The sequence below is a fragment of the Salvelinus sp. IW2-2015 genome, linkage group LG25, assembly GCF_002910315.2.
Source record: "Salvelinus sp. IW2-2015 linkage group LG25, ASM291031v2, whole genome shotgun sequence".
NCBI classification, from domain to species: domain Eukaryota; kingdom Metazoa; phylum Chordata; class Actinopteri; order Salmoniformes; family Salmonidae; genus Salvelinus; species Salvelinus sp. IW2-2015.
This window is the reverse complement of record NC_036865.1, coordinates 12,071,588-12,091,129: the sequence shown is the minus strand read 5'-3', so window position 1 is coordinate 12,091,129 and position 19,542 is coordinate 12,071,588. Positions and strand designations below refer to the sequence as shown.

The 19,542-nt window shown below is 42.8% G+C and overlaps 1 protein-coding gene across 1 annotated transcript; it reads left to right on the top strand.

Moving 5' to 3' along the window:
• The first annotated feature begins 1,742 nt into the window (after nt 1-1,742).
• Nucleotides 1,743-18,263, top strand: LOC111951910 (sphingolipid delta(4)-desaturase DES1). Its single transcript, XM_023970248.2, has 3 exons — nt 1,743-1,966; nt 15,786-16,528; nt 17,506-18,263. Exons 1-3 carry the CDS (start codon nt 1,885-1,887, stop codon nt 17,650-17,652), a joined length of 972 nt encoding a protein of 323 aa, XP_023826016.1. The 5' UTR covers nt 1,743-1,884; the 3' UTR covers nt 17,653-18,263.
• The last annotated feature ends 1,279 nt before the right edge of the window (nt 18,264-19,542 follow it).

Sequence of the window (19,542 nt, the reverse complement as noted above, 5' to 3'; positions counted from 1 at the left end):
AGTTCAAGTGTACTGATATAAGTGGATGCATGTTGCATTCCGGCAACTTAGAGAAAAATAACTTAGTTGTGCCTCTTCTTCTTCTATTGCGATTGCAAAATGTAATGTGCATCCCGCCAACTGTGAGGGATGGAAACAGGATTCCCCCCCTAGAACGGAACAAACCACCAAAAATGTAATAAACCAAATCAAACAAGGGGAGCCTGGGCGGGCCGTCTTCCAGCGCCAGTACCCCTTGCAAGTCTTCAGATGTCAAATCCTTAAGTCCCAAAAACTGTTGTGCCGCAGCCACAATAATGTCCAGTCTTTGATACTTGAGCCGTATAGTTTAACTGCAGCAATGATGCCACAAAATCCACCTTTTTAACACACAAGGTATCTATTGACTGGCAGCAAACATTTACTACAGGCTGTGGTGCACCCATTACCATATCTTCACTAGTATCACTTGTTTTCTCAATTATTTTAATTGCCTCCGCATAGGAGATTCGATTGGTCGCTCTAACTTTTGCCCCCTCAATCTCCTTCACCCTGACAGAGTACTCCAGGAACTCAGGATCATGATCCCCACCGCAATTGCTACACACCGTTCTTCATTATACTCCGTCCATGTGCGCATACTTGAAACATCGCCAAATCCTTTACAGTTCTTACACTGCAGTGGTTTTGGAAAGAAAGCTCTTAAAGCGTATCTTACATAACCAAGCTTCACATACATAGTTAGATGCCTTTTCAAGCACCAACCACACCAGGTATTCTCTTCAGGTATTCAACCTGAACATCCGTCGTCACCCCTGAGATGACCCCTTTGAAGGGTGCTCTACTCCCAAGTTCAAAGCAAGAAACTTCTGTTGTCAGGAATATTTTGAGGACAACTGCAATCTTCCTCTGTTCTTCAAAAATGTAATGAATCAAAATAATACCACTCTGACCGAATCCACTTTTCCCAGCGCATACTTAACCATTTTCGGCACCTCAAAAAGGTTTCCCACATTTGCATCCTTACTCAACAAACGCATCCCAACAAGAAGTAATTCATTATCATTCATAGATGTATCCTCTGCTTTCCTTTTTTGTTTCAGTTTTTGACACTGCTGTTGTCCATTCAGGACATTCATCTTAATTCAAACTCTTCTTCTGTGGCTTTTACGGCAGACTACAACCACAAAATGTGCATTACTGCCACCAACTGGACTGGGTTGAAAAAAAGGTAAAAATAACAATCTAACTTAATCCACCTAAAATAAAACAATAAACACCACATTAACAAAACCAAAACCCCAAAGTATTCCTTCAAATCTCCATATCTCCCTTCTCAGGCTATATGACTTCAGAGGGTGGTACGGCTTGTGACAATACTCCATGCAACTCCTCCGCAGAGAAGTATTTCAGTCCCAGGAACCGTTCTGCCGCATCCACAATGATATCTATTTTCATGGAATTCAAACTCACATCTACTACAGTCACCAACGCTCTAGACAACATGAAAACAGCCTAACCACCTATGCTAGGGCGAGTAAAATGGTCAGAGTGAGGTGTTCTTTCATTTGTATCTGGAAGTAACTAGCCAACTTTGGCCAGTTAGCTTGCTTGACTACCGTTGTTGTGAGGTCAGAACGCTCGGATCAACCCTACTCATCGACCAGAGCTTCCAACGTGTGCTCTGAGCGCACTATGTGAGAGAATCAGCGAATCAGCATCCTAAACGTTTGTTTGTGACGCAGATCGGGATAGGCGAACTCTATTTCAATCAGATCCTGCGTTGACACCAGGCAGGGTGGCTTGAGTCCGTTAGGTAACCGAGGAGTTGGAGTCAATTTGATACTTTTAGCTAGTAATATAAATGTTTTGAGATTCATTACCTGTTACTTAAACCAAAGAAAGATGGGGAACCGTGTCCCTCGTGAGGATTACGAATGGGTTTATACAGATCAGCCACACGCAGACAGGAGGAAAGACATTTTGGGTGAGTGTTTTCCTTTCTCCTCATAGACCGCAATAGAAGYTAACATTAGCTTGTCAGTTTGTATTGCTGGTCATGAATTATTTCGCTTGTTAGCTATAAGTGTTCCTCTTGTCTTTCATCAAAGCTGGCYGCTAACTAGCTAAAGTTGGCTAACTAACTAACTATAATCCCCTTTCAGATATGCTATGTAACTAGCAGTTGCTCACTGCAGCCACGGATGAATATATAATTATCCAGCTAATGATAGATAGCTAAATAATATATAACTATAATAATATATGCCATTTAACAGACACTTTTATCCAAAGCGACTTAGTCGTGCGTGCATACATTTTTCGTATGGGTGGCTGCCCAGTTACCTTGTGAGGCAGGCAGGGAGAGGGGGGTTGGATAGCATCTGATCTAATTGCAACCATTGCTGTTGTTACCTACACTATCAGTCATCTAGCTAGCTAGCCAGACCAATTATTATGTAAAACGATTCTACAGGAACCCCTCTTTATACTTCTATCGTCCATTATAAAGGTATGACTCCAGTACATAGGCGGGAGGCGGGGGCGCTCCAGTACAGTAGATGGCCGTAATGCAGCATAACATTGGATGCCAACCACTGATAAATCAAATCAAATGTTATTTGTCACATACACATGGTTAGCAGATGTTAATGCGAGTGTAGCGAAATGCTTGTGCTTCTAGTTCCGACAATGCAGTAATAACCAACGAGTAATCTAACCTAACAATTTCACAACAACTACCTTATACACACAAGTGTAAAGGGATGAAGAATATGTACATAAAGATGTATGAATGAGTGATGGTACAGAACGGCATAGGCAAGATGCAGTAGATGGTATCGAGTACAGTATATACATATGAAATGAGTAATGTAGGGTATGTAAACATTATATTAAGTGGCATTGTTTAAAGTGGCTATTGATCCATTTTTTACATCAATTTTTCCATTATTAAAGTGGCTAGAGTTGAGTCGGTATGTTGGCAGCAGCCACTCAATGTTAGTGGTGGCTGTTTAACAGTCTGATGGCCTTGAGATAGAAGCTGTTTTTCAGTCTCTCGGTTCCTGCTTTGATGCACCTGTACTGACCTCGCCTTCTGGATGATAGCGGGGTGAACAGGCAGTGGCTCGGGTGGTTGTTGTCCTTGATGATCTTTATGGCCTTCCTGGGACATTGGGTGGTGTAGGTGTCCTGGAGGGCAGGTAGTTTGCCCCCGGTGATGCGTTGTGCAGACCTCACTACCCTCTGGAGAGCCTTACGGTTGTGGGCGGAGCAGTTGCCGTACCAGGCGGTGATACAGCCCGACAGGATGCTCTCGATTGTGCATCTGTAAAAGTTTGTGAGTGCTTTTGGTGACAAGCCGAATTTCTTCAGCCTCCTGAGGTTGACGAGGCGCTGCTGTGCCTTCTTCACCATGCTGTCTGTGTGGGTGGACCAATTCAGTTTGTCTGTGATGTGTACGCAGAGGAACATAAAACTTACTACCCTCTCCACTACTGTCCCGTCGATGTGGATAGGGGGGTGCTCCCTCTGCTGTTTCCTGAAGTCTACGATCATCTCCTTTGTTTTGTTGACGTGGAGTGTGAGGTTATTTTCCTGACACCACACTCCGAGGGCCCTCACCTCCTCCCTGTAGGTCGTCTCGTCGTTGTTGGTAATCAAGCCTACCACTGTAGTGCAATCTGCAAACTTGATGATTGAGTTGGAGGCGTGCATGGCCACGCAGTCGTGGGTGAACAGGGAGTACAGGAGAGGGCTCAGAAAGCACCTTTGTGGGGCCCCAGTGTTGAGGATCAGCGGGGTGGAGATGTTGTTACCTACCCTCACCACCTGGGGGCCGCCCGTCAGGAAGTCCAGTACCTGGTTGCACAGGGCGGGGTCGAGACCCAGGGTCTCGAGCTTGATGACGAGTTTGGAGGGTACTATGGTGTTAAATGCTGAGCTGTAGTCGATGAACAGCATTCTCACATAGGTATTCCTCTTGTCCAGATGGGTTAGGGCAGTGCTGTTGCGATTGCGTCGTTTGTGGACCTATTGGGGCGGTAAGCAAATTGGAGTGGGTCTAGGGTGTCAGGTAGAGTGGAGGTGATATGGTCCTTGACTAGTCTCTCAAAGCACTTCATGATGACGGAAGTGAGTGCTACGGGGTGGTAGTCGTTTAGCTCAGTTACCTTAGCTTTCTTGGGAACAGGAACAATGGTGGCCCTCTTGAAGCATGTGGGAACAGCAGACTGGGATAAGGGGTGATTGAATATGTCCGTAAACACACCAGCCAGCTGGTCTGCGCATGCTCTGAGGACGTGGCTGGGGATGCCGTCTGGGCCTGCAGCCTTGCGAGGGTTAACACGTTTAAATGTTTTACTCACGTGGCTGCAGTGAAGGAGAGTCCGCAGGTTTTGGCAGCGGGCCGTGTCAGTGGCACTGTATTGTTCTCAAAGCGAGCAAAGAAGTTGTTTAGTCTGTCTGGGAGCAAGACATCCTGGTCTGCGACGGGGCTGGTTTTCTTTTTGTAATCCGTGATTGACTGTAGACCCTGCCACATCACATACCTCTTGTGTCTGAGCTGTTGAATTGCGACTCTACTTTGTCTCTATACTGACGCTTAGCTAGTTTGATTGCCTTGCGGAGGGAATAGCTACATTGTTTGTATTCAGGTCATGTTTCCGGTCACCTTGCCCTGGTTAAAAGCAGTGGTTCGCGCTTATAGTTTCGCGCGAATGCTGCCATCAATCCACAGTTTCTGGTTTGGGAATGTTTTAATTGTTGCTGCGGGTACGACATCGCTGATGCACTTGCTAATAAACTCGCTCACCGAATCGCCGTATTCATCAATGTTGTTGTTTGACGCAATGCGGAACATATCCCAATCCACGTGATCGAAGCAATCTTGAAGCGTGGAATCAGATTGGTCGGACCAGCGTTGAACAGACCTGAGCGCGGGAGCTTCCCGTTTTAGTCTCTGTCTATAGGCAGGGAGCAACAAAATGGAGTCGTGGTCAGCTTTTCCGATAAACCTCACAAGAAGAGGGGGGTGGGGAACAACGTTAGCTAGCTATAGCTAGTACACACCGGGGTAGAGCGTCCTTCGCTCCCACTGGTCGGGCACTGGTTTCCCGCCTGTCAAGCACGGTTTTCTGCGGTACACAGTGGGTGGGAGGCGGGGGCGAAGTACACTCTACCTCAGTGTGTACTAGCTAGCAATGGGCGACCGGTAGACGGCGTCCTTGCAAGTGGTTTCATATTATGACAGAGATGAAAATATCCTTTAGAAAGGGGGAGGATCTAATGACGCAATAACAAACATGGGTTGTTAATATGACTAGGATTGTGTCTTTGGCTGCTGGATAATGAAAGAAAGTTGAGTACATGAGAGATACTGGTTTCAATGGCATATGAGGAAGTGTTTATAAAATAATCCCCTTAACATTCCTATGGTCGGAACATGTCCAATAAATTGACAATGATGACATTTATGTTTATGGTTAAATAGTTTCAAAGGTGGGTGACGATGCAGTGCGCAACAGGCAATGGCCCTTCTCTCCTTTCTGAACGAACAGTGCCTCAAGTACAGTGACTTTTTCCACATTTTGTTATGTTACAGCCTTATTCTAAAATTTATTAAATTGTTTTTTTCAGCYTCATCTACACACAATACCCCATAATGACAAAGCGAAAACAGGGTTAGAAATTTTTGCAAAAATGTAGAACAGATACCTTATTACATAAGTAACCAGGCCTTAATGAAACTCATACGTAACCATTTTTTTCTGCGGAAACACTGACGTGTGTAATATCCTAATTCAGCACGAGTTGAAAGTTTAGGATTGAAAAATGGTGATGAGGATAATGTTTGAAAATAATTGTTACATCTGAAAAGTTAGTGACCACGAGATGGAAAGCACCGTGCCAAAGTTTGACTGCTTCGCTAACAATTTGTTCTTTAACTACGATTTTAGTTTTTTCTGAGTGACTCGTTAATTTCAGTCATTCCTTTTGACCTGCTGGTTTCGTGGAAATATTCAGTCAATAATATTTCTCAAATACTGGAGCTTGTGAGTTCAAATAGACTTTATTACAAAGTAACAGAAGTCGAGCTGGTTCATGAAGCAACTCCCTTTCCAGCCTTGGCAAACACTTTTTATACAGGTTTCATCCTTACGTCACACACACATAGTAACTCCTCTTTATGATAATGATTCATCCCTTCTGGCATTTAGCCACCATTATCTTTTTGCCTTGCACTAATTTTAGCTTGGTTTCCCATTAGGGCTTAGAAACATTATGCCATAGCAATGGTACAAAAATAAACAGACATGCCCACTCCCAAGACAGGTGCATGTCTAATGGTGCCTAATGACCTAGACACACATAGAGTGCACTTATTTTACTCTAAGATGTCACACGTGCTGGAAAATTCCCAGGCATTCTGCAGAGTTCRACATCTTCATGGTTGTGACTTATTTTTTTGAATGTGGGACAAAGGGGAAATAAAAGTATTATCTGAGTTTTCGCACCCACCTACCGGAGTCGTCCTTGCTTGCTAGCAGGAGCGACACCGATATTCCGTGTCCTTCGCTCTCACCTGCCGAACACCTGTCCAGAACTACGGGGAAAACGGTGCCCGACAGGCAGGGTGAAAGAGAATTATATACCGGTCGCACCTGCCTCCCGCTAGCACACCAGGCAGGAGGCTGCGACACTGTGCTAGCTTGCTAGATAGCACACGGTGTCGCTCCCGCCTCCAGTGTACCGGGAAAAAACGTGCCCAACAGGCGGGGGCGGAGGAAACTGTCTACCGGTCCTCCCTGTCTCAAGCTAGCACAGCAGACAGGACCTAGGGCGACGCCAAAGATTTTTTATAAAGAACCCAAGGTAGACCAGAGCCTGTCATTTTCAATGGGAGCAAATTAATCATAGTGTGTAGAGCAAGCAAGAGGTGTGCAGAGCCAAGCTCAAGCTAGTGAGATCTGATTGGCACGTTCTAGCATTTATTTGCATATTTCTGTTAGAGCACGCCTACTCTGAAGTGTGAATGTACAATTTGCCCTTGCACACCTAAAAAATTAAAATAACTTTGGCAAAGGGTAAAGTCCACAAAATGCACTCCTGTTTTTTACAGATTCTAGTTTTGGAAACAAAGGTGTATGGAGATCAAATGTTTAATCGATGAGAAAATTTGCAGAATGTCGMCCAACATCCATTTCGCACCAGCCTTCTCCCACTGCTGGCCACATCTCATTTCCATATTTGGTAGTGAGTGGAAACGCCAACCGGATACTACAAATGTATTCATCCAGTGAAATATCTGGCACATTSTTCGGTCTGTGTTGACACTTTGTACTACAGTGGTTCCTCCTTTTTAAAGTTGCGAGCATACACCATGGGGCTTAGAGGTACCCAGCGTCACGGCTTCATTGCTCCAGACCACCACAAGGGGGAGTTATGCATTTGGGTCCCAAGGTTTTTATATGACCAATCATAGCGAGTGGTTCCAATGACGAATTTGACGCGAGCCACCTGTCCCTGGTGGCTTTATTCAACAAAGATGGCTGACAAAACATTACTGGGGAAGCAAATGTAAGTAATTATAATGTCATAACGAGTCAAGCTAAAAATGTACAATTGAGAGGAATATGTTCGTTAATGTAGAGACAAACGATTGTGCATATTTTTTTGTTAAAGTTAATTTGCGAAAACTTGCTAAATCGCAATTAACTGACTAGCTAATATTAGCCAGCTAGCTGGTGTTATGACGTGAGTACAGTACGACATTGTAATTCGTGTTTAATGTTTTAGGGACTCCTGAGAACCAGCAAACCAGGCTGTCGTCTTGGGAAACAGTGGATGTAGAGAATCTAGCTAGCTAAAGCATTTACTGCAAATTGAATGTACAATTGTGTAAGCTTACCTTGCAATGCAGCTGAAGTAACATAGCTAGCTAACTATTTACTTGCTTATTGTGTAGTGGAGGATAAAAATAACTGTATGGCTGTGTAGCTAGCTACAGTATGTAGCCGATCTGTGTAAAACGTTAGGTTCTGAACTAATATTCATACCAATCTATGATCCTCAGCTATCATAGTTGTTGTATTAACTTCAAGTCTGAATGGCGTTAATGAGGTCCCCACATTGTAGCCTGTACATTGAATATATTCACTGATCATGTACTCTTCCTTGGCAAATAAAGGTGTGGTTCAGGTAGGAATCTCTTGAGACATTCTTTTTCAGTCATATCCAATAGCAGGTGTATCAAACTCCATTCTTTGAATGATGCTGTTTGCATGTACACTTCAAAAAACTATGCATATCAAACTCCCTTCGTCTGCATTAATCTGAGGACACAGGATAGTATTTCAATGAGATACTTAATTTCAACCAGTGGTGAATGTGAAACGCTTTATTGAAAGAAGTTCATTATCCAGGTGTTATAAATAGAAGTTCAATCTGTACTTCAATGCACATATGGTGTGCATTATAAAATGTAGAAGAAAGATCAGGTGGGGAGAGGTGTAGAAGACGGAAAGAGGTACGAACAGAGGCAGACAGCATATGATTAATGAATTACAGTGCTACCCGAATATTCTCTCAGTTCATCACAATTAGTGTCTCTCGGTGTCTCCTAACCAGCCTTGTGCCCCCAGTTGGACCGAAGGTTATATTAAGAGTGTGTGAGGTGGCTGATGGGACTGGCTTCCTCTCTCACATCAAAACATACCTGCAGACGAGAGGCAGATGGATAGAGAGCATGATTTAAGCCTTTTCTTTTATTCTAAAATGGTCAGTCATCAGGAGGTGAAATGCAAAACTGACCTTGGATCATTAACTCTGAGACTACTACATCTCTATCTGTTTTTCAATGTAAAGCACCTCTTTTAATAATCTTTAATAAGCCGCAGAGTCGAAAGAGCGCRTCCTCGTGGTAGCTTGCTACTCAATGTAATAAAGTAATGACTTTCCAAATAAATTACCTTACATGTTATGTTGGCTGACAATTTGTTAGCTACGCTGTCCTTACGAACCACATAGCTAACATACCAGGACATACTGCTGTAATGATATGCTATCTACCTAACGTTAGTATTTATAAATCAAACTTGAGCCTATAGTTAATATACTGTATCTTAACTACCTAACGTTTGACTGTCATTCTTAGCTTAGCTAAATGGTATAGTCGGAGTGCGTTCTCAATGGACATTCGGGTGCTTTCGTAAATTCGCTCTGGCTATCTACTCTGATTTCAGAGCACTCTCGTCTGAGTGTACCAGAGCGCAGAATAATTAATTTACGAGCGCTGAATATGCCCGGTGTCAGTAAACGTCGTCAAAAAAGCATAATTAAATTGTTTCCAGCAGCACAGTTAGTCACCAACGCTCTGGTTAACACAAACTGCCTAATCAGCTCTGCTAGGGCGAGTAGAATGGTCAGAGTGGTCTCATTTGTGTCTGGAAGTAGCTAGCAAGCTAGCCAACGTTAGATTGGGTGCTTGACTGCCTCGGCCCGAATGTTCAATGTGCGCTCCGGGAGTGAAACGGTCTGAATTTAACYGAGGGTTTTGTGTTTTTCATGGATTAAAAACACCATAATATTAATTAAGCAAGTACCAGTCAAAAGTTTGGACACCTACTCATTCCAGGATTTTTCTATATTTTTACTATTTTCTACATTGTAGAATAATAGTGAAGACATCACAACTATGAAATAACACACATGGAATCAGTTACGAACTCATTCTTATTTACAAGGACAGCCTACTCCTTCCTCCCCGTTGGGGGATTGAACCCCGGTCTCCCGCGTGTCTGCAATATGGAAGACTATCAAATGCTTCTCAAAGATACCATCTGGTGGTCAAACTTGCAATAACAGGAAAAAATGGCTGAGAATTAAATGACATGCCACAGAATGCTGCGGCAGCACGCAAGGTGTGCCACAGTATGACGCAACTTTTAGAGGAGGAACCACTGTAGCTAGTTTGATAGTTCGTGTCACTGTGTGCTAGCATTCGGTCTCGCCCCTGCCTCCCGCCTGCTGTGTACCGGAGTTCTACTTAGGACTAGCCAGCTAAGCTAACACACAGTGTCCTTTGCTCCTGCCTGCCGAACACCTGCCGTCGTTAACAGACTTGCAGGAAAAATGAGCCCGACAGGCGGGGGCAAAAGGCACTATTTACTGGTGTACAGCTAGCTAGCTACCTGTCACCGCTTCTTCTGTGGGGCTGGCATCCACCGTTATTGTGCATTAATGCCACCTATTGTACTGGAGCTCACCCGCCTGGAAGTATAAGGAGGGGTTCCTGCAAATGCAGGAATGCCCACATGCAGGAACGCCCAAATTGCGGGTCGCAATTGCACCCTTCTCGGCTCGGCGGCTCCAGTGAGACATGCTCCGACCAACAACTGTCTGTTATATATGCACAAAGGAAAGTAGATCAGGCTGCAGGCAGCATAGAGGAGAACAATATGTTTAGAACTGATCATTCATTGAATTCATGAATGCTATAAATTGAATGTTATAATGGACACAGCATTGTAGAACCAAAACATACACACATCATTTGGGAGGGATACAGATCACAAACGATATTGTGCTTATCACCCTCACGGCAGTCGAGCAATGCATTCCGCCAAGAGTTGTGCACGATCTAGTCCGGTTGCGGCCACACCTAGACCTCGTTTCAAATGCATCAAGAAATAATTTTATTTGTATGCCTAGCAATCAACACGTTTACAAGCATCAGTCACAAAATGACAGCTCCAGAATCATGACTCTTTCAAGTTTTCAGTTTATTGGTCGCCGGTAGAGGATCCTGCATGCTCTGGACATTGAGTACCACAGTATGAGTCATAATTAGAGGTCGACCAATTAATCGGAATGGGCGATTTAATTAGGGCATATTTCAAGTTTTCATAACAATCGGTAATCGCCATTTTTGGACACCAATCATGGCCGATTACATTGCACTCCACGAGGAGACTGCGTGGCAGGCTGACTAMCTGTTATGCGAGTGCAGCAAGGAGCCACGGTAAGGTGCTAGCTAGCATTAAACGTATCTTATAAAAAACAAATCTTAACATAATCACTAGTTAACTACACATGGTTGATGATATTATTATTTTATCTAGCTTGTCCTGCGTTGCATATAATCGATGCGGTGCCTGTTAATTTATCATTGAATCACAGGCTACTTCGCCAAACGGGTGATTTTTAACAAGCTCGTTCGCGAAAAAAGCACCACAAGTATATATTTTTAAACCTGCATATTTAGTTAATATTGCCTGCTAATATGAATTTATTTTAACTAGGGAAATTGTGTCACTTCACTTGCGTTCATTGCACGCAGAGTCAGGGTATATGCAACAGTTTGGGCACCCTGGCTCGTTGCGAACTAATTTGCCAGAATTTTACGTAATTATGACATAACATTGCACAACCTTCAATGTAATTTAGATTTATGGATGCCACCCGTTAGATAAAATACGGAACACTTTCCCCACCCTGTGAAGTTCATCATAACTTATTTCAGCAGTAGCCTGATAAACTGCATGCTTTCCCAAGTCATAGTGGAAGGACCACACACCATATCATCACGTGACTCTGAAGTTTACTTCAATATGATGGTTATTATATAAATATTTGCGCATAAGCATTTACACCATTATTTCTCGCTAACCTGTTCACCTGACCACTTCTTGGGAATTCACAATTCCTCTGGGGAGAGAGAATCTGCGAGAAATCTGAGTAGTCTCCAAGACAAAACAGAGCCACCTTTACAAAATATTTACCATAAGGCTATTTCTGACAGTTCCCGGGAAACCGAGTTTCGTTTTCACTTCTGGAGTAATTATTATAAAGTCGGCTTTACCTGTTCACCTGACCAGATCTGGGAATTCACAATTCCTCCGGGGAGAAAGAATGTGTGAGAAATCTGAGGAGTCTCCAAGACAAAACAGAGCCACCTTTACAAAATATTTACCTTAGGGCTATTTCTGCCAGTGCTGGGAAACAGTTTCATTTTCACTTCTAGGAAATCATACTGTGCTTTTATTCATATTTCAAGAGTACTTAGGTTTGTATTGTTGTATTACCTACTGAGAAGGCGAGGCCATAAGGATTGCAGTAGTTAATATAGGGGACAACAACACTGATAAACCCTAAAATACATCACCAGACTGCAATACTAAATACATCACCAGACTCCACCCCGTCTCAACAGTAGTAACTAGCAGTGTCCCTCTGTGCCTCCTGGTGCTGCTGTACAGTCGTGGCCAAAAGTTTTGAGAATGACACAAATATAAATTTTCACAGTCTGCTGCCTCAGTTTGGATGATGGCAATTTGCATATACTCCAGAATGTTATGAAGAGTGATCAGATGAATTGCAGTTAATTGCAAAGTCCCTCTTTACCATGCAAATGAACTGAATCCCCCCMAAAACATTTCCACTGCATTTCAGCCCTGCCACAAAAGGAGCAGCTGACATCATGTCAGTGATTCTCTCGTTAACACAGGTGTGAGTGTTGACGAGGACAAGGCTGGAGATCACTCTGTCATGCTGATTTGAGTTCGAATAACAGACTGGAAGCTTCAAAAAGAGGGTGGTGCTTGGAATCATTGTTCTTCCTCTATCATCCATGGTTACCTGGAAGGAAACACGTGCCGTCATCATCGCTTTACACAAAAAGGGCTTTACAGGCAAGGATATTGCTGCCAGTAAGATTGCACCTAAATCAACCATTTATCGGATCATCAAGAACTTCAAGGAGAGCGAGCGGTTGAATTGTTGTGAAGAAGGCTTCAGGGTGCCTAAGAAAGTCCAGCAAGCGCCAGGACCGTCTCCTAAAGTTGATTCAGCTGCGGGATCGGGGCACCACCAGTACAGAGCTTGCTCAGGAATGGCAGCAGGCAGGTGTGAGTGCATTTGCACGCACAGTGAGGCGAAGACTTTTGGAGGATGGCTTGGTGTCAAGAAGGGCAGCAAAGAAGCCACTTCTCTCCAGGAAAAACATCAGTGACAGACTGATATTCTGCAAAAGGTACAGGGATTGGACTGCTGAGGACTGGGGTAAAGTCATTTTCTCTGATGAATCCCCTTTCCGATTGTTTGGTGCATCCGGAAAAAAGCTTGTCCGGAGAAGACAAGGTGAACGCTACCATCAGTCCTGTGTCATGCCAACAGTAAAGCATCCTGAGACCATTCATGTGTGGGGTTGCTTCTCAGCCAAGGGAGTGGGCTCACTCACAATTTTGCCTAATAACACAGCCATGAATAAAGAATGGTACCAACACATCCTCCGAGAGCAACTTCTCCCCACCGTCCAGGAACAGTTTGGTGACGAACAATGCCTTTTCCAGCATGATGGAGCATCTTGCCATAAGGCAAAAGTGATAACTAAATGGCTCGGGGAACAAAACATCAATATTTTGGGTCCATGGTCAGGAAACTCCCCAGACCTTAATCCCATTGAGAACTTGTGGTCAATCCTCAAGAGGCGGGTGGACAAACAAAAATCTCCAAATTCTGACAAATTGATTATGCAAGAATGGGCTGCCACCAGTCAGGATGTGGCCCAGAAGTTAATTGACAGCATGCCAGGGCGGATTGCAGAGGTCTTGAAAAAGAAGGGTCAATACTGCAAATATTGACTCTTTGCATCAACTTCATGTAATTGTCAATAAAAGCCTTTGACACTTATGAAATGCTTGTAATTATACTTCAGTATTCCATAGTAACATCTGACAAAAATATCTAAAGACACTGAAGCAGCAAACTTTGTGGAAATTTATATTTGTGTCATTCTCAAAACTTTTGTCCACGACTACTACCATAGCTTACAAATTATTCAGACAGGATAAGATTCCTTTGTCACTAACCAGGTTTCCATCCAAACGTTTAATGCGAGGGATGTACATGTTGGATAGAGAAATGTCACGACAGGCCTGATGGAAACAGCTCATTTGTCGGTAAACTTCCCAAATGTCGACAAAACAAAATACGCTATAAAAGGTGGGCTTTTTGTCTGTAAAATTAATTAACCCGACTTTATAATAATTACTCCAGACATCACTCCAAAATCGAACTATTGATTTGATCACTCCACAAAGTGATAAGTTGTGCAATTGGATGGGAGTGCTGGACTATTGTCAGCTAGCCACCTTCCACCTGATTAATTTTTTTCCTCTCTGTCAGCCTTTATCATCCTTATATTTCAGTAGCACTGATGAAAGTAACCAAAGTGTGTTACTCTGTGATAGGATAGAAAGCCAACAACTTCAATTGTTGAGTATGATTTGGTTATAACAGTGCCTTGATAAACCACCCACTCCCATGTTTAGAAAGGTGAATGGTCATTAGTCAAGAAGCAGTCAGTGAGTAGCAGGCTAAACAGTCTGTCCACATGAGTCCTGTCTGTCCACACATCCATTACAAGTAACACAGTAAACGCAAGGTCAACATGGCCTGGTTTTCACTTTCTAGCTTATAGCCTAGTTTAATAAATCCCTGTGATTTTGAATATAAGCCTACACACACAAAATAATCAACTTCTGCCCACTGCAGGTGCTACTAACACTTTAACAAACATTTAAAGTATACCACTACACACTGGTAATGTTGTATGGGACCCAGCAATTGTGAGTGGATCAGGCTATATCACCATGTGCATTGTTACAATTGACTGTTCCACCTACCTGGATAAAGGTTTTCCTATTCCTTTGTACACCCCCATGTTTGTGTGTCCAAATTTTTATTTATTTATTATTTCTCCCCAATTTCGATCTTGTCTCATTGCTGCACCTCCCCCAATGGGCTCGGGAGGTGAAGGGCGAGTCATGCATCCTCCGAAACATGACCCGCCAACACCCGCTCGCTTAACCTGGAAGCCAGCCGCACCAATGTGTCGGCGGAAACACCATTCAACTGACGACCGAGGTCAGCCTGCAGGCACCCGGCCCGCCACAAGGAGTCGCCAGAGCGCGATGAGCCAAGTAAAGCCCCCCCCCCCCCCGGGCCTATGTCATTTGAAGGTCAATTAGCACGCTTAATGTAGTTGGCAATAATTACGCTAGGCCTACAGTGACTTACAAGACTTTGATACTAGCAGAGAGGCATTTAATTATTTTGATACTGTGTGATAACTTTGATCATGCTGTAGGCCAAACCATCTCCTTTGATTTTTGTCACTCATTGGCTGGACCCTAGTGGACCTAGGCGTAACCTGAAACCACCCTTTGTGCACATTAGGTTACTTTTTAGTCAGGTGAGATTTAAGATAAGTTCTCAAGGTGACATGACATTGTCACAAAATGTAAATTGTGACTTGCAGACTGCTTTATTTGCAAATGTGGATTTGGTAAGCTTATTTGCATTGCCCTTATTCTTTAAAAGTACACGAATCATTGTGGTCTCTCGTCCTGCTGTGGCTGCCAGTCAAATAAGATACCAGTATAATTTAGTGCTGTTTTGAATGGCAATTGCCAGACTATTACTGCAGGCACGTTTTTATCAATGGTGTTTGTGGTTGACTTTTTGGTACCTCTGGGCCTGTACTGACTGAGCTTTTAARGGGCCATTTGACAGAAGTAGCAACGATGCAAAACTCTAGGGATTGAGGGCTTGCAAACGGTTACAAATGGTAGGAAATGGCTGATAACTTTAAATTGTTACATTCATAATATAAAGACTATGAATTAGAATGACATGACGTAAGGAGTTGTGTGTCAGTTTGTTTTTGATTAGTGCTTTGTCAAATAGGTAGGCTAAGTTAAAAAAAAAAAATTAACCAAAATGGTATTCTTTCTCTTCTCTAACAGCAAAGTACCCAGAAATAAAGACCCTAATGGGGCCTGATCCCAGGCTGAAGTGGATTGTTTGCGTGATGGTACTCATCCAGTTTTTAGCATTCTATCTGGTCAAAGACCTAGACTGGAAATGGGTCTTGTTCTGGACTTATGCCTTTGGCAGCTGTATCAACCACTCCATGACCCTGGCCATCCATGAGATCTCCCACAACACAGCGTTTGGCAACAGCAGGGCCATGTGGAACCGCTGGTTTGCCATGTTTGCCAACCTGCCCATCGGGCTGCCGTATTCTGCCTCCTTTAAGCGCTACCACCTGGACCACCATCGCTACCTGGGAGGAGATGGCGTGGACGTGGACATCCCCACTGAATTTGAGGGCTGGTTCTTCTGCACACGCTTCCGTAAGTTTGTCTGGATCATCCTTCAGCCTCTGTTCTACGCCATCCGCCCTCTCTGCATCAACCCCAAGCCCATCACCAGGCTGGAGGTGGCCAACGTGGCTGTGCAGCTGTCCTTCAATGTGGCCCTCTACTGGCTGTGTGGAGCCAAGCCTGTGGTCTACATGATGGCAGGTTCCTTGCTGGGAATGGGCTTGCACCCCATCTCTGGACACTTCATTGCTGAGCACTACATGTTCCTCAAGGGCCATGAGACGTACTCATACTATGGCTCCCTCAACCTGCTCACCTTCAACGTGGGCTACCACAACGAGCACCACGACTTCCCCAGCATCCCAGGACGTAGGCTACCTCTGGTACGGTATAGGTGTTGAAAACATTGGGGCTCTATGGAGAGGAAAGACATGTTATCGAACCAATTCTAACTGCCCCCCAAATTCTAACTGTTAAATAAACAATAGGCAATTGGTATTTGGGGGCAGGGGCAGTAGTTGTAATTGTCTTAGTGACAGTTCCATAGCTCCTTTACTGTAATGAAGTGCTTAGTAATTAACTTTTATTTGTATACAGCTTACTTTTGCAGCCAGAAGTGCTTGTCATGATGAAACAGGTTAAGTAATTTAAAAAAAGGGTAGTAAAAAATAAGGACATCCGTAAAACAACCATATTCCTCCAAATATGTTTAGACAGACTGTTCCAACGTCTAGGCTCAGCAGAAAAGCATTTGACTTCACCAGACCCAGGGAGACTTTAACCTCTAGCTCTATTTCATTGCACATTCTATGTTTGGAGATGTAAATGATTTAAAAGATTCCCATTGTACAAAGAACGTCTAGCCTATATGTTGGTTTGTGGGGAAAACTGTTGCATTGAGTATTCTTCTGATTCAGGACGCTGCAATTCTGCTTTGATTGGAACTTAGAGAAACACTTTGACGATGCAATATGCATAAATCGCTCCACCATTTCCTTGTATTCTAATAGTTTGCCTAATTTCAGTTTGTGACAAAACAAGCAGTCATTGTGTAGAGAATCACTGTACCATCTAAAACATTGAAATATATTTTATATAACAAAAAATATTGTATTTTCAGCTGTTTAAAGCTGCTGTACGAAACCGAAAGTTTAAGATGCAAAAACGAAAATTAAGAATGGGCAGCATAGAAATAGCACAGACAGAACAAATTTACCTAATTTAGACTTGCTTTCATTGAGAATGACAGCTCCAGAACTCAATTTATGTGGATTTGGTCTAGTCGACCCAAAAAGTTACATATTGCAGCTTTATGCTGAAGACACTTGTAGCAAACTGTTTGTTTTCTCCCTTCACCTAGGTGAAGAAAATCGCATCGGAGTACTACGATGACCTGCCCCAGTACACATCATGGGTGAAGGTCCTGTATGACTTCATTATGGACGACCAGCTCAGCCCCTACTCTCGTGTGAAGAGGAGGCTAAAGGGAGATGTCAAGCTGGAGTAAATCCTTCCCCTCCCTCTCCCGTACTCTAACAAAAAAAACTGAAGTAAATTGACATCAGCCCCAATTAACCACCAAGACTTAACAGCTTTTGCATATTAATAGACATTTGAACAGAATGTGTAGAGAATGTCTGTGGACAGTATGTGTGACATGTTTCCCCCTCAGGAACAACTGAAATGGGTGATGGAACATGGTTATATATTCTTCTCTGGCAGAATTACAACCATTACTGCTTGCATTCCAATTAGTCCTTATTACACAAGATTGTCATTTCTCCTATTTGTTTTTTCTGAAAAGCCCATTAATTGCAGTTGTTAGTCATTTTAGAAAACTGTATTAGGGATGATGGCAAGTCTGAATATTTTTCTAGTCACAAATGTTTATTATGAATATATATGAAGAATTTAACTCTGGATTACTTAGGAGTTCAGCATCAGTTGCTGAATGTGTTGAATGTTTGAGATCCTGTTTTTATAGTTTATTTTATGATCAGTTTTATTTCATCTCTTTGAAAGCGGTTGTGTAGCAATATACAACCATATCTTATTGTGAAAAGGTTTTATTGGAAAGGGCGGAGGATACTCTTGCACCAGTTAGGAGATCAGGCCACCTAAACACAGTTTTTTGCTGCTTTGAGGGGGTGAGAAGCCTAGCTTATCACTTCTCTTACGTGTCTACTGAGGCGAGTTGCAAATTCACTCGTAAAATATTGAGTTCTGTCCTTGTAGACTACTACACTTACCATATGACAGTGTGTGTAGAATGAACATATTGGCTAAAGTTGAGCTTATTTTAGCTCTTTTAGATCCGAGTGCCATTTTGTATTGTGCTTGCCAACACCTCTGTTCAATAGCTGATTGTCTGAATCAGTTATTGCTCCAATTTTACATCTAGTTTGACACAATGGGGAGAAAGAATGGCATTAGCTCAAACATTGTCACTCGTTTTGTTTAATTTATGTTTGCACTTTTATTGAAAGACAATGTGGCCTTAAAATGTGTAAATTACTGTAATGCAGATGCTGCGTTCATATCTTGCCAGATGGTGGAAATATAAAAGGACTAGCCTATAGCTTATGTATGCTCCAAACACCAACTTGTCAGGACCTAGTGTGAGGGTTCTCCTTTTATAAAAACTCACATCTAAAATCTACTGAATGTTATAGCAAATTTTGTTTTTAGACAATGAGTCTTTCAACAATCACTATTCTGACAGTCTCTTAYGGAAACCCAATCAAAGGCCAAATTAATTGAAACCAAATATACATAAGAGTAACTCTTAAGACTCTCCTTTGTTCCATGTACTGTATGATTAATGTTGTTACAATTCCACTAGATTCTGAAAGTCTTGATTATTTCCAATTGTGTCCTTAACATTTGCAATGACGTAAGTAGCCTCATTTGAGAGAAAGACAAAATAGCTTATTTTAAGATGATGATTGACCTCAAGAACCGGGCCACACCCTTAGTCATTGAGTTTGAAAGCCAATTGGTGTATCACATAGCCAAACCATGATGTGGATAGATATTGTCCAAAGTGGATTGGAAACTTGCTGACATTGGTGCTGAATCACAAATTGACCCTTATACTCTCCATGTAGACCTGGAATGGTAATAGTTCCATCTTGCCCTCTGATAGGCGTGGAGGGAGATTGGATAAGTGTAGGTCTATTCGATATGGCCAATCTATTACAATGTACCTAGGGTTGATTTGCGATTCAGGGGGCCTCTGAAACAAGGTAGAGGGGGTTGTTGGTTACATCTACGTCAGTATTAAACATAAGCTGAACTCATGCTAAGGGTGAAAGAATTCTAGAAAGAGTAGTGTTTATATTCTCAACTCAAACATTTTAATTTGGAATATTCTGCAGCAAGAGTCATGATTCCATAC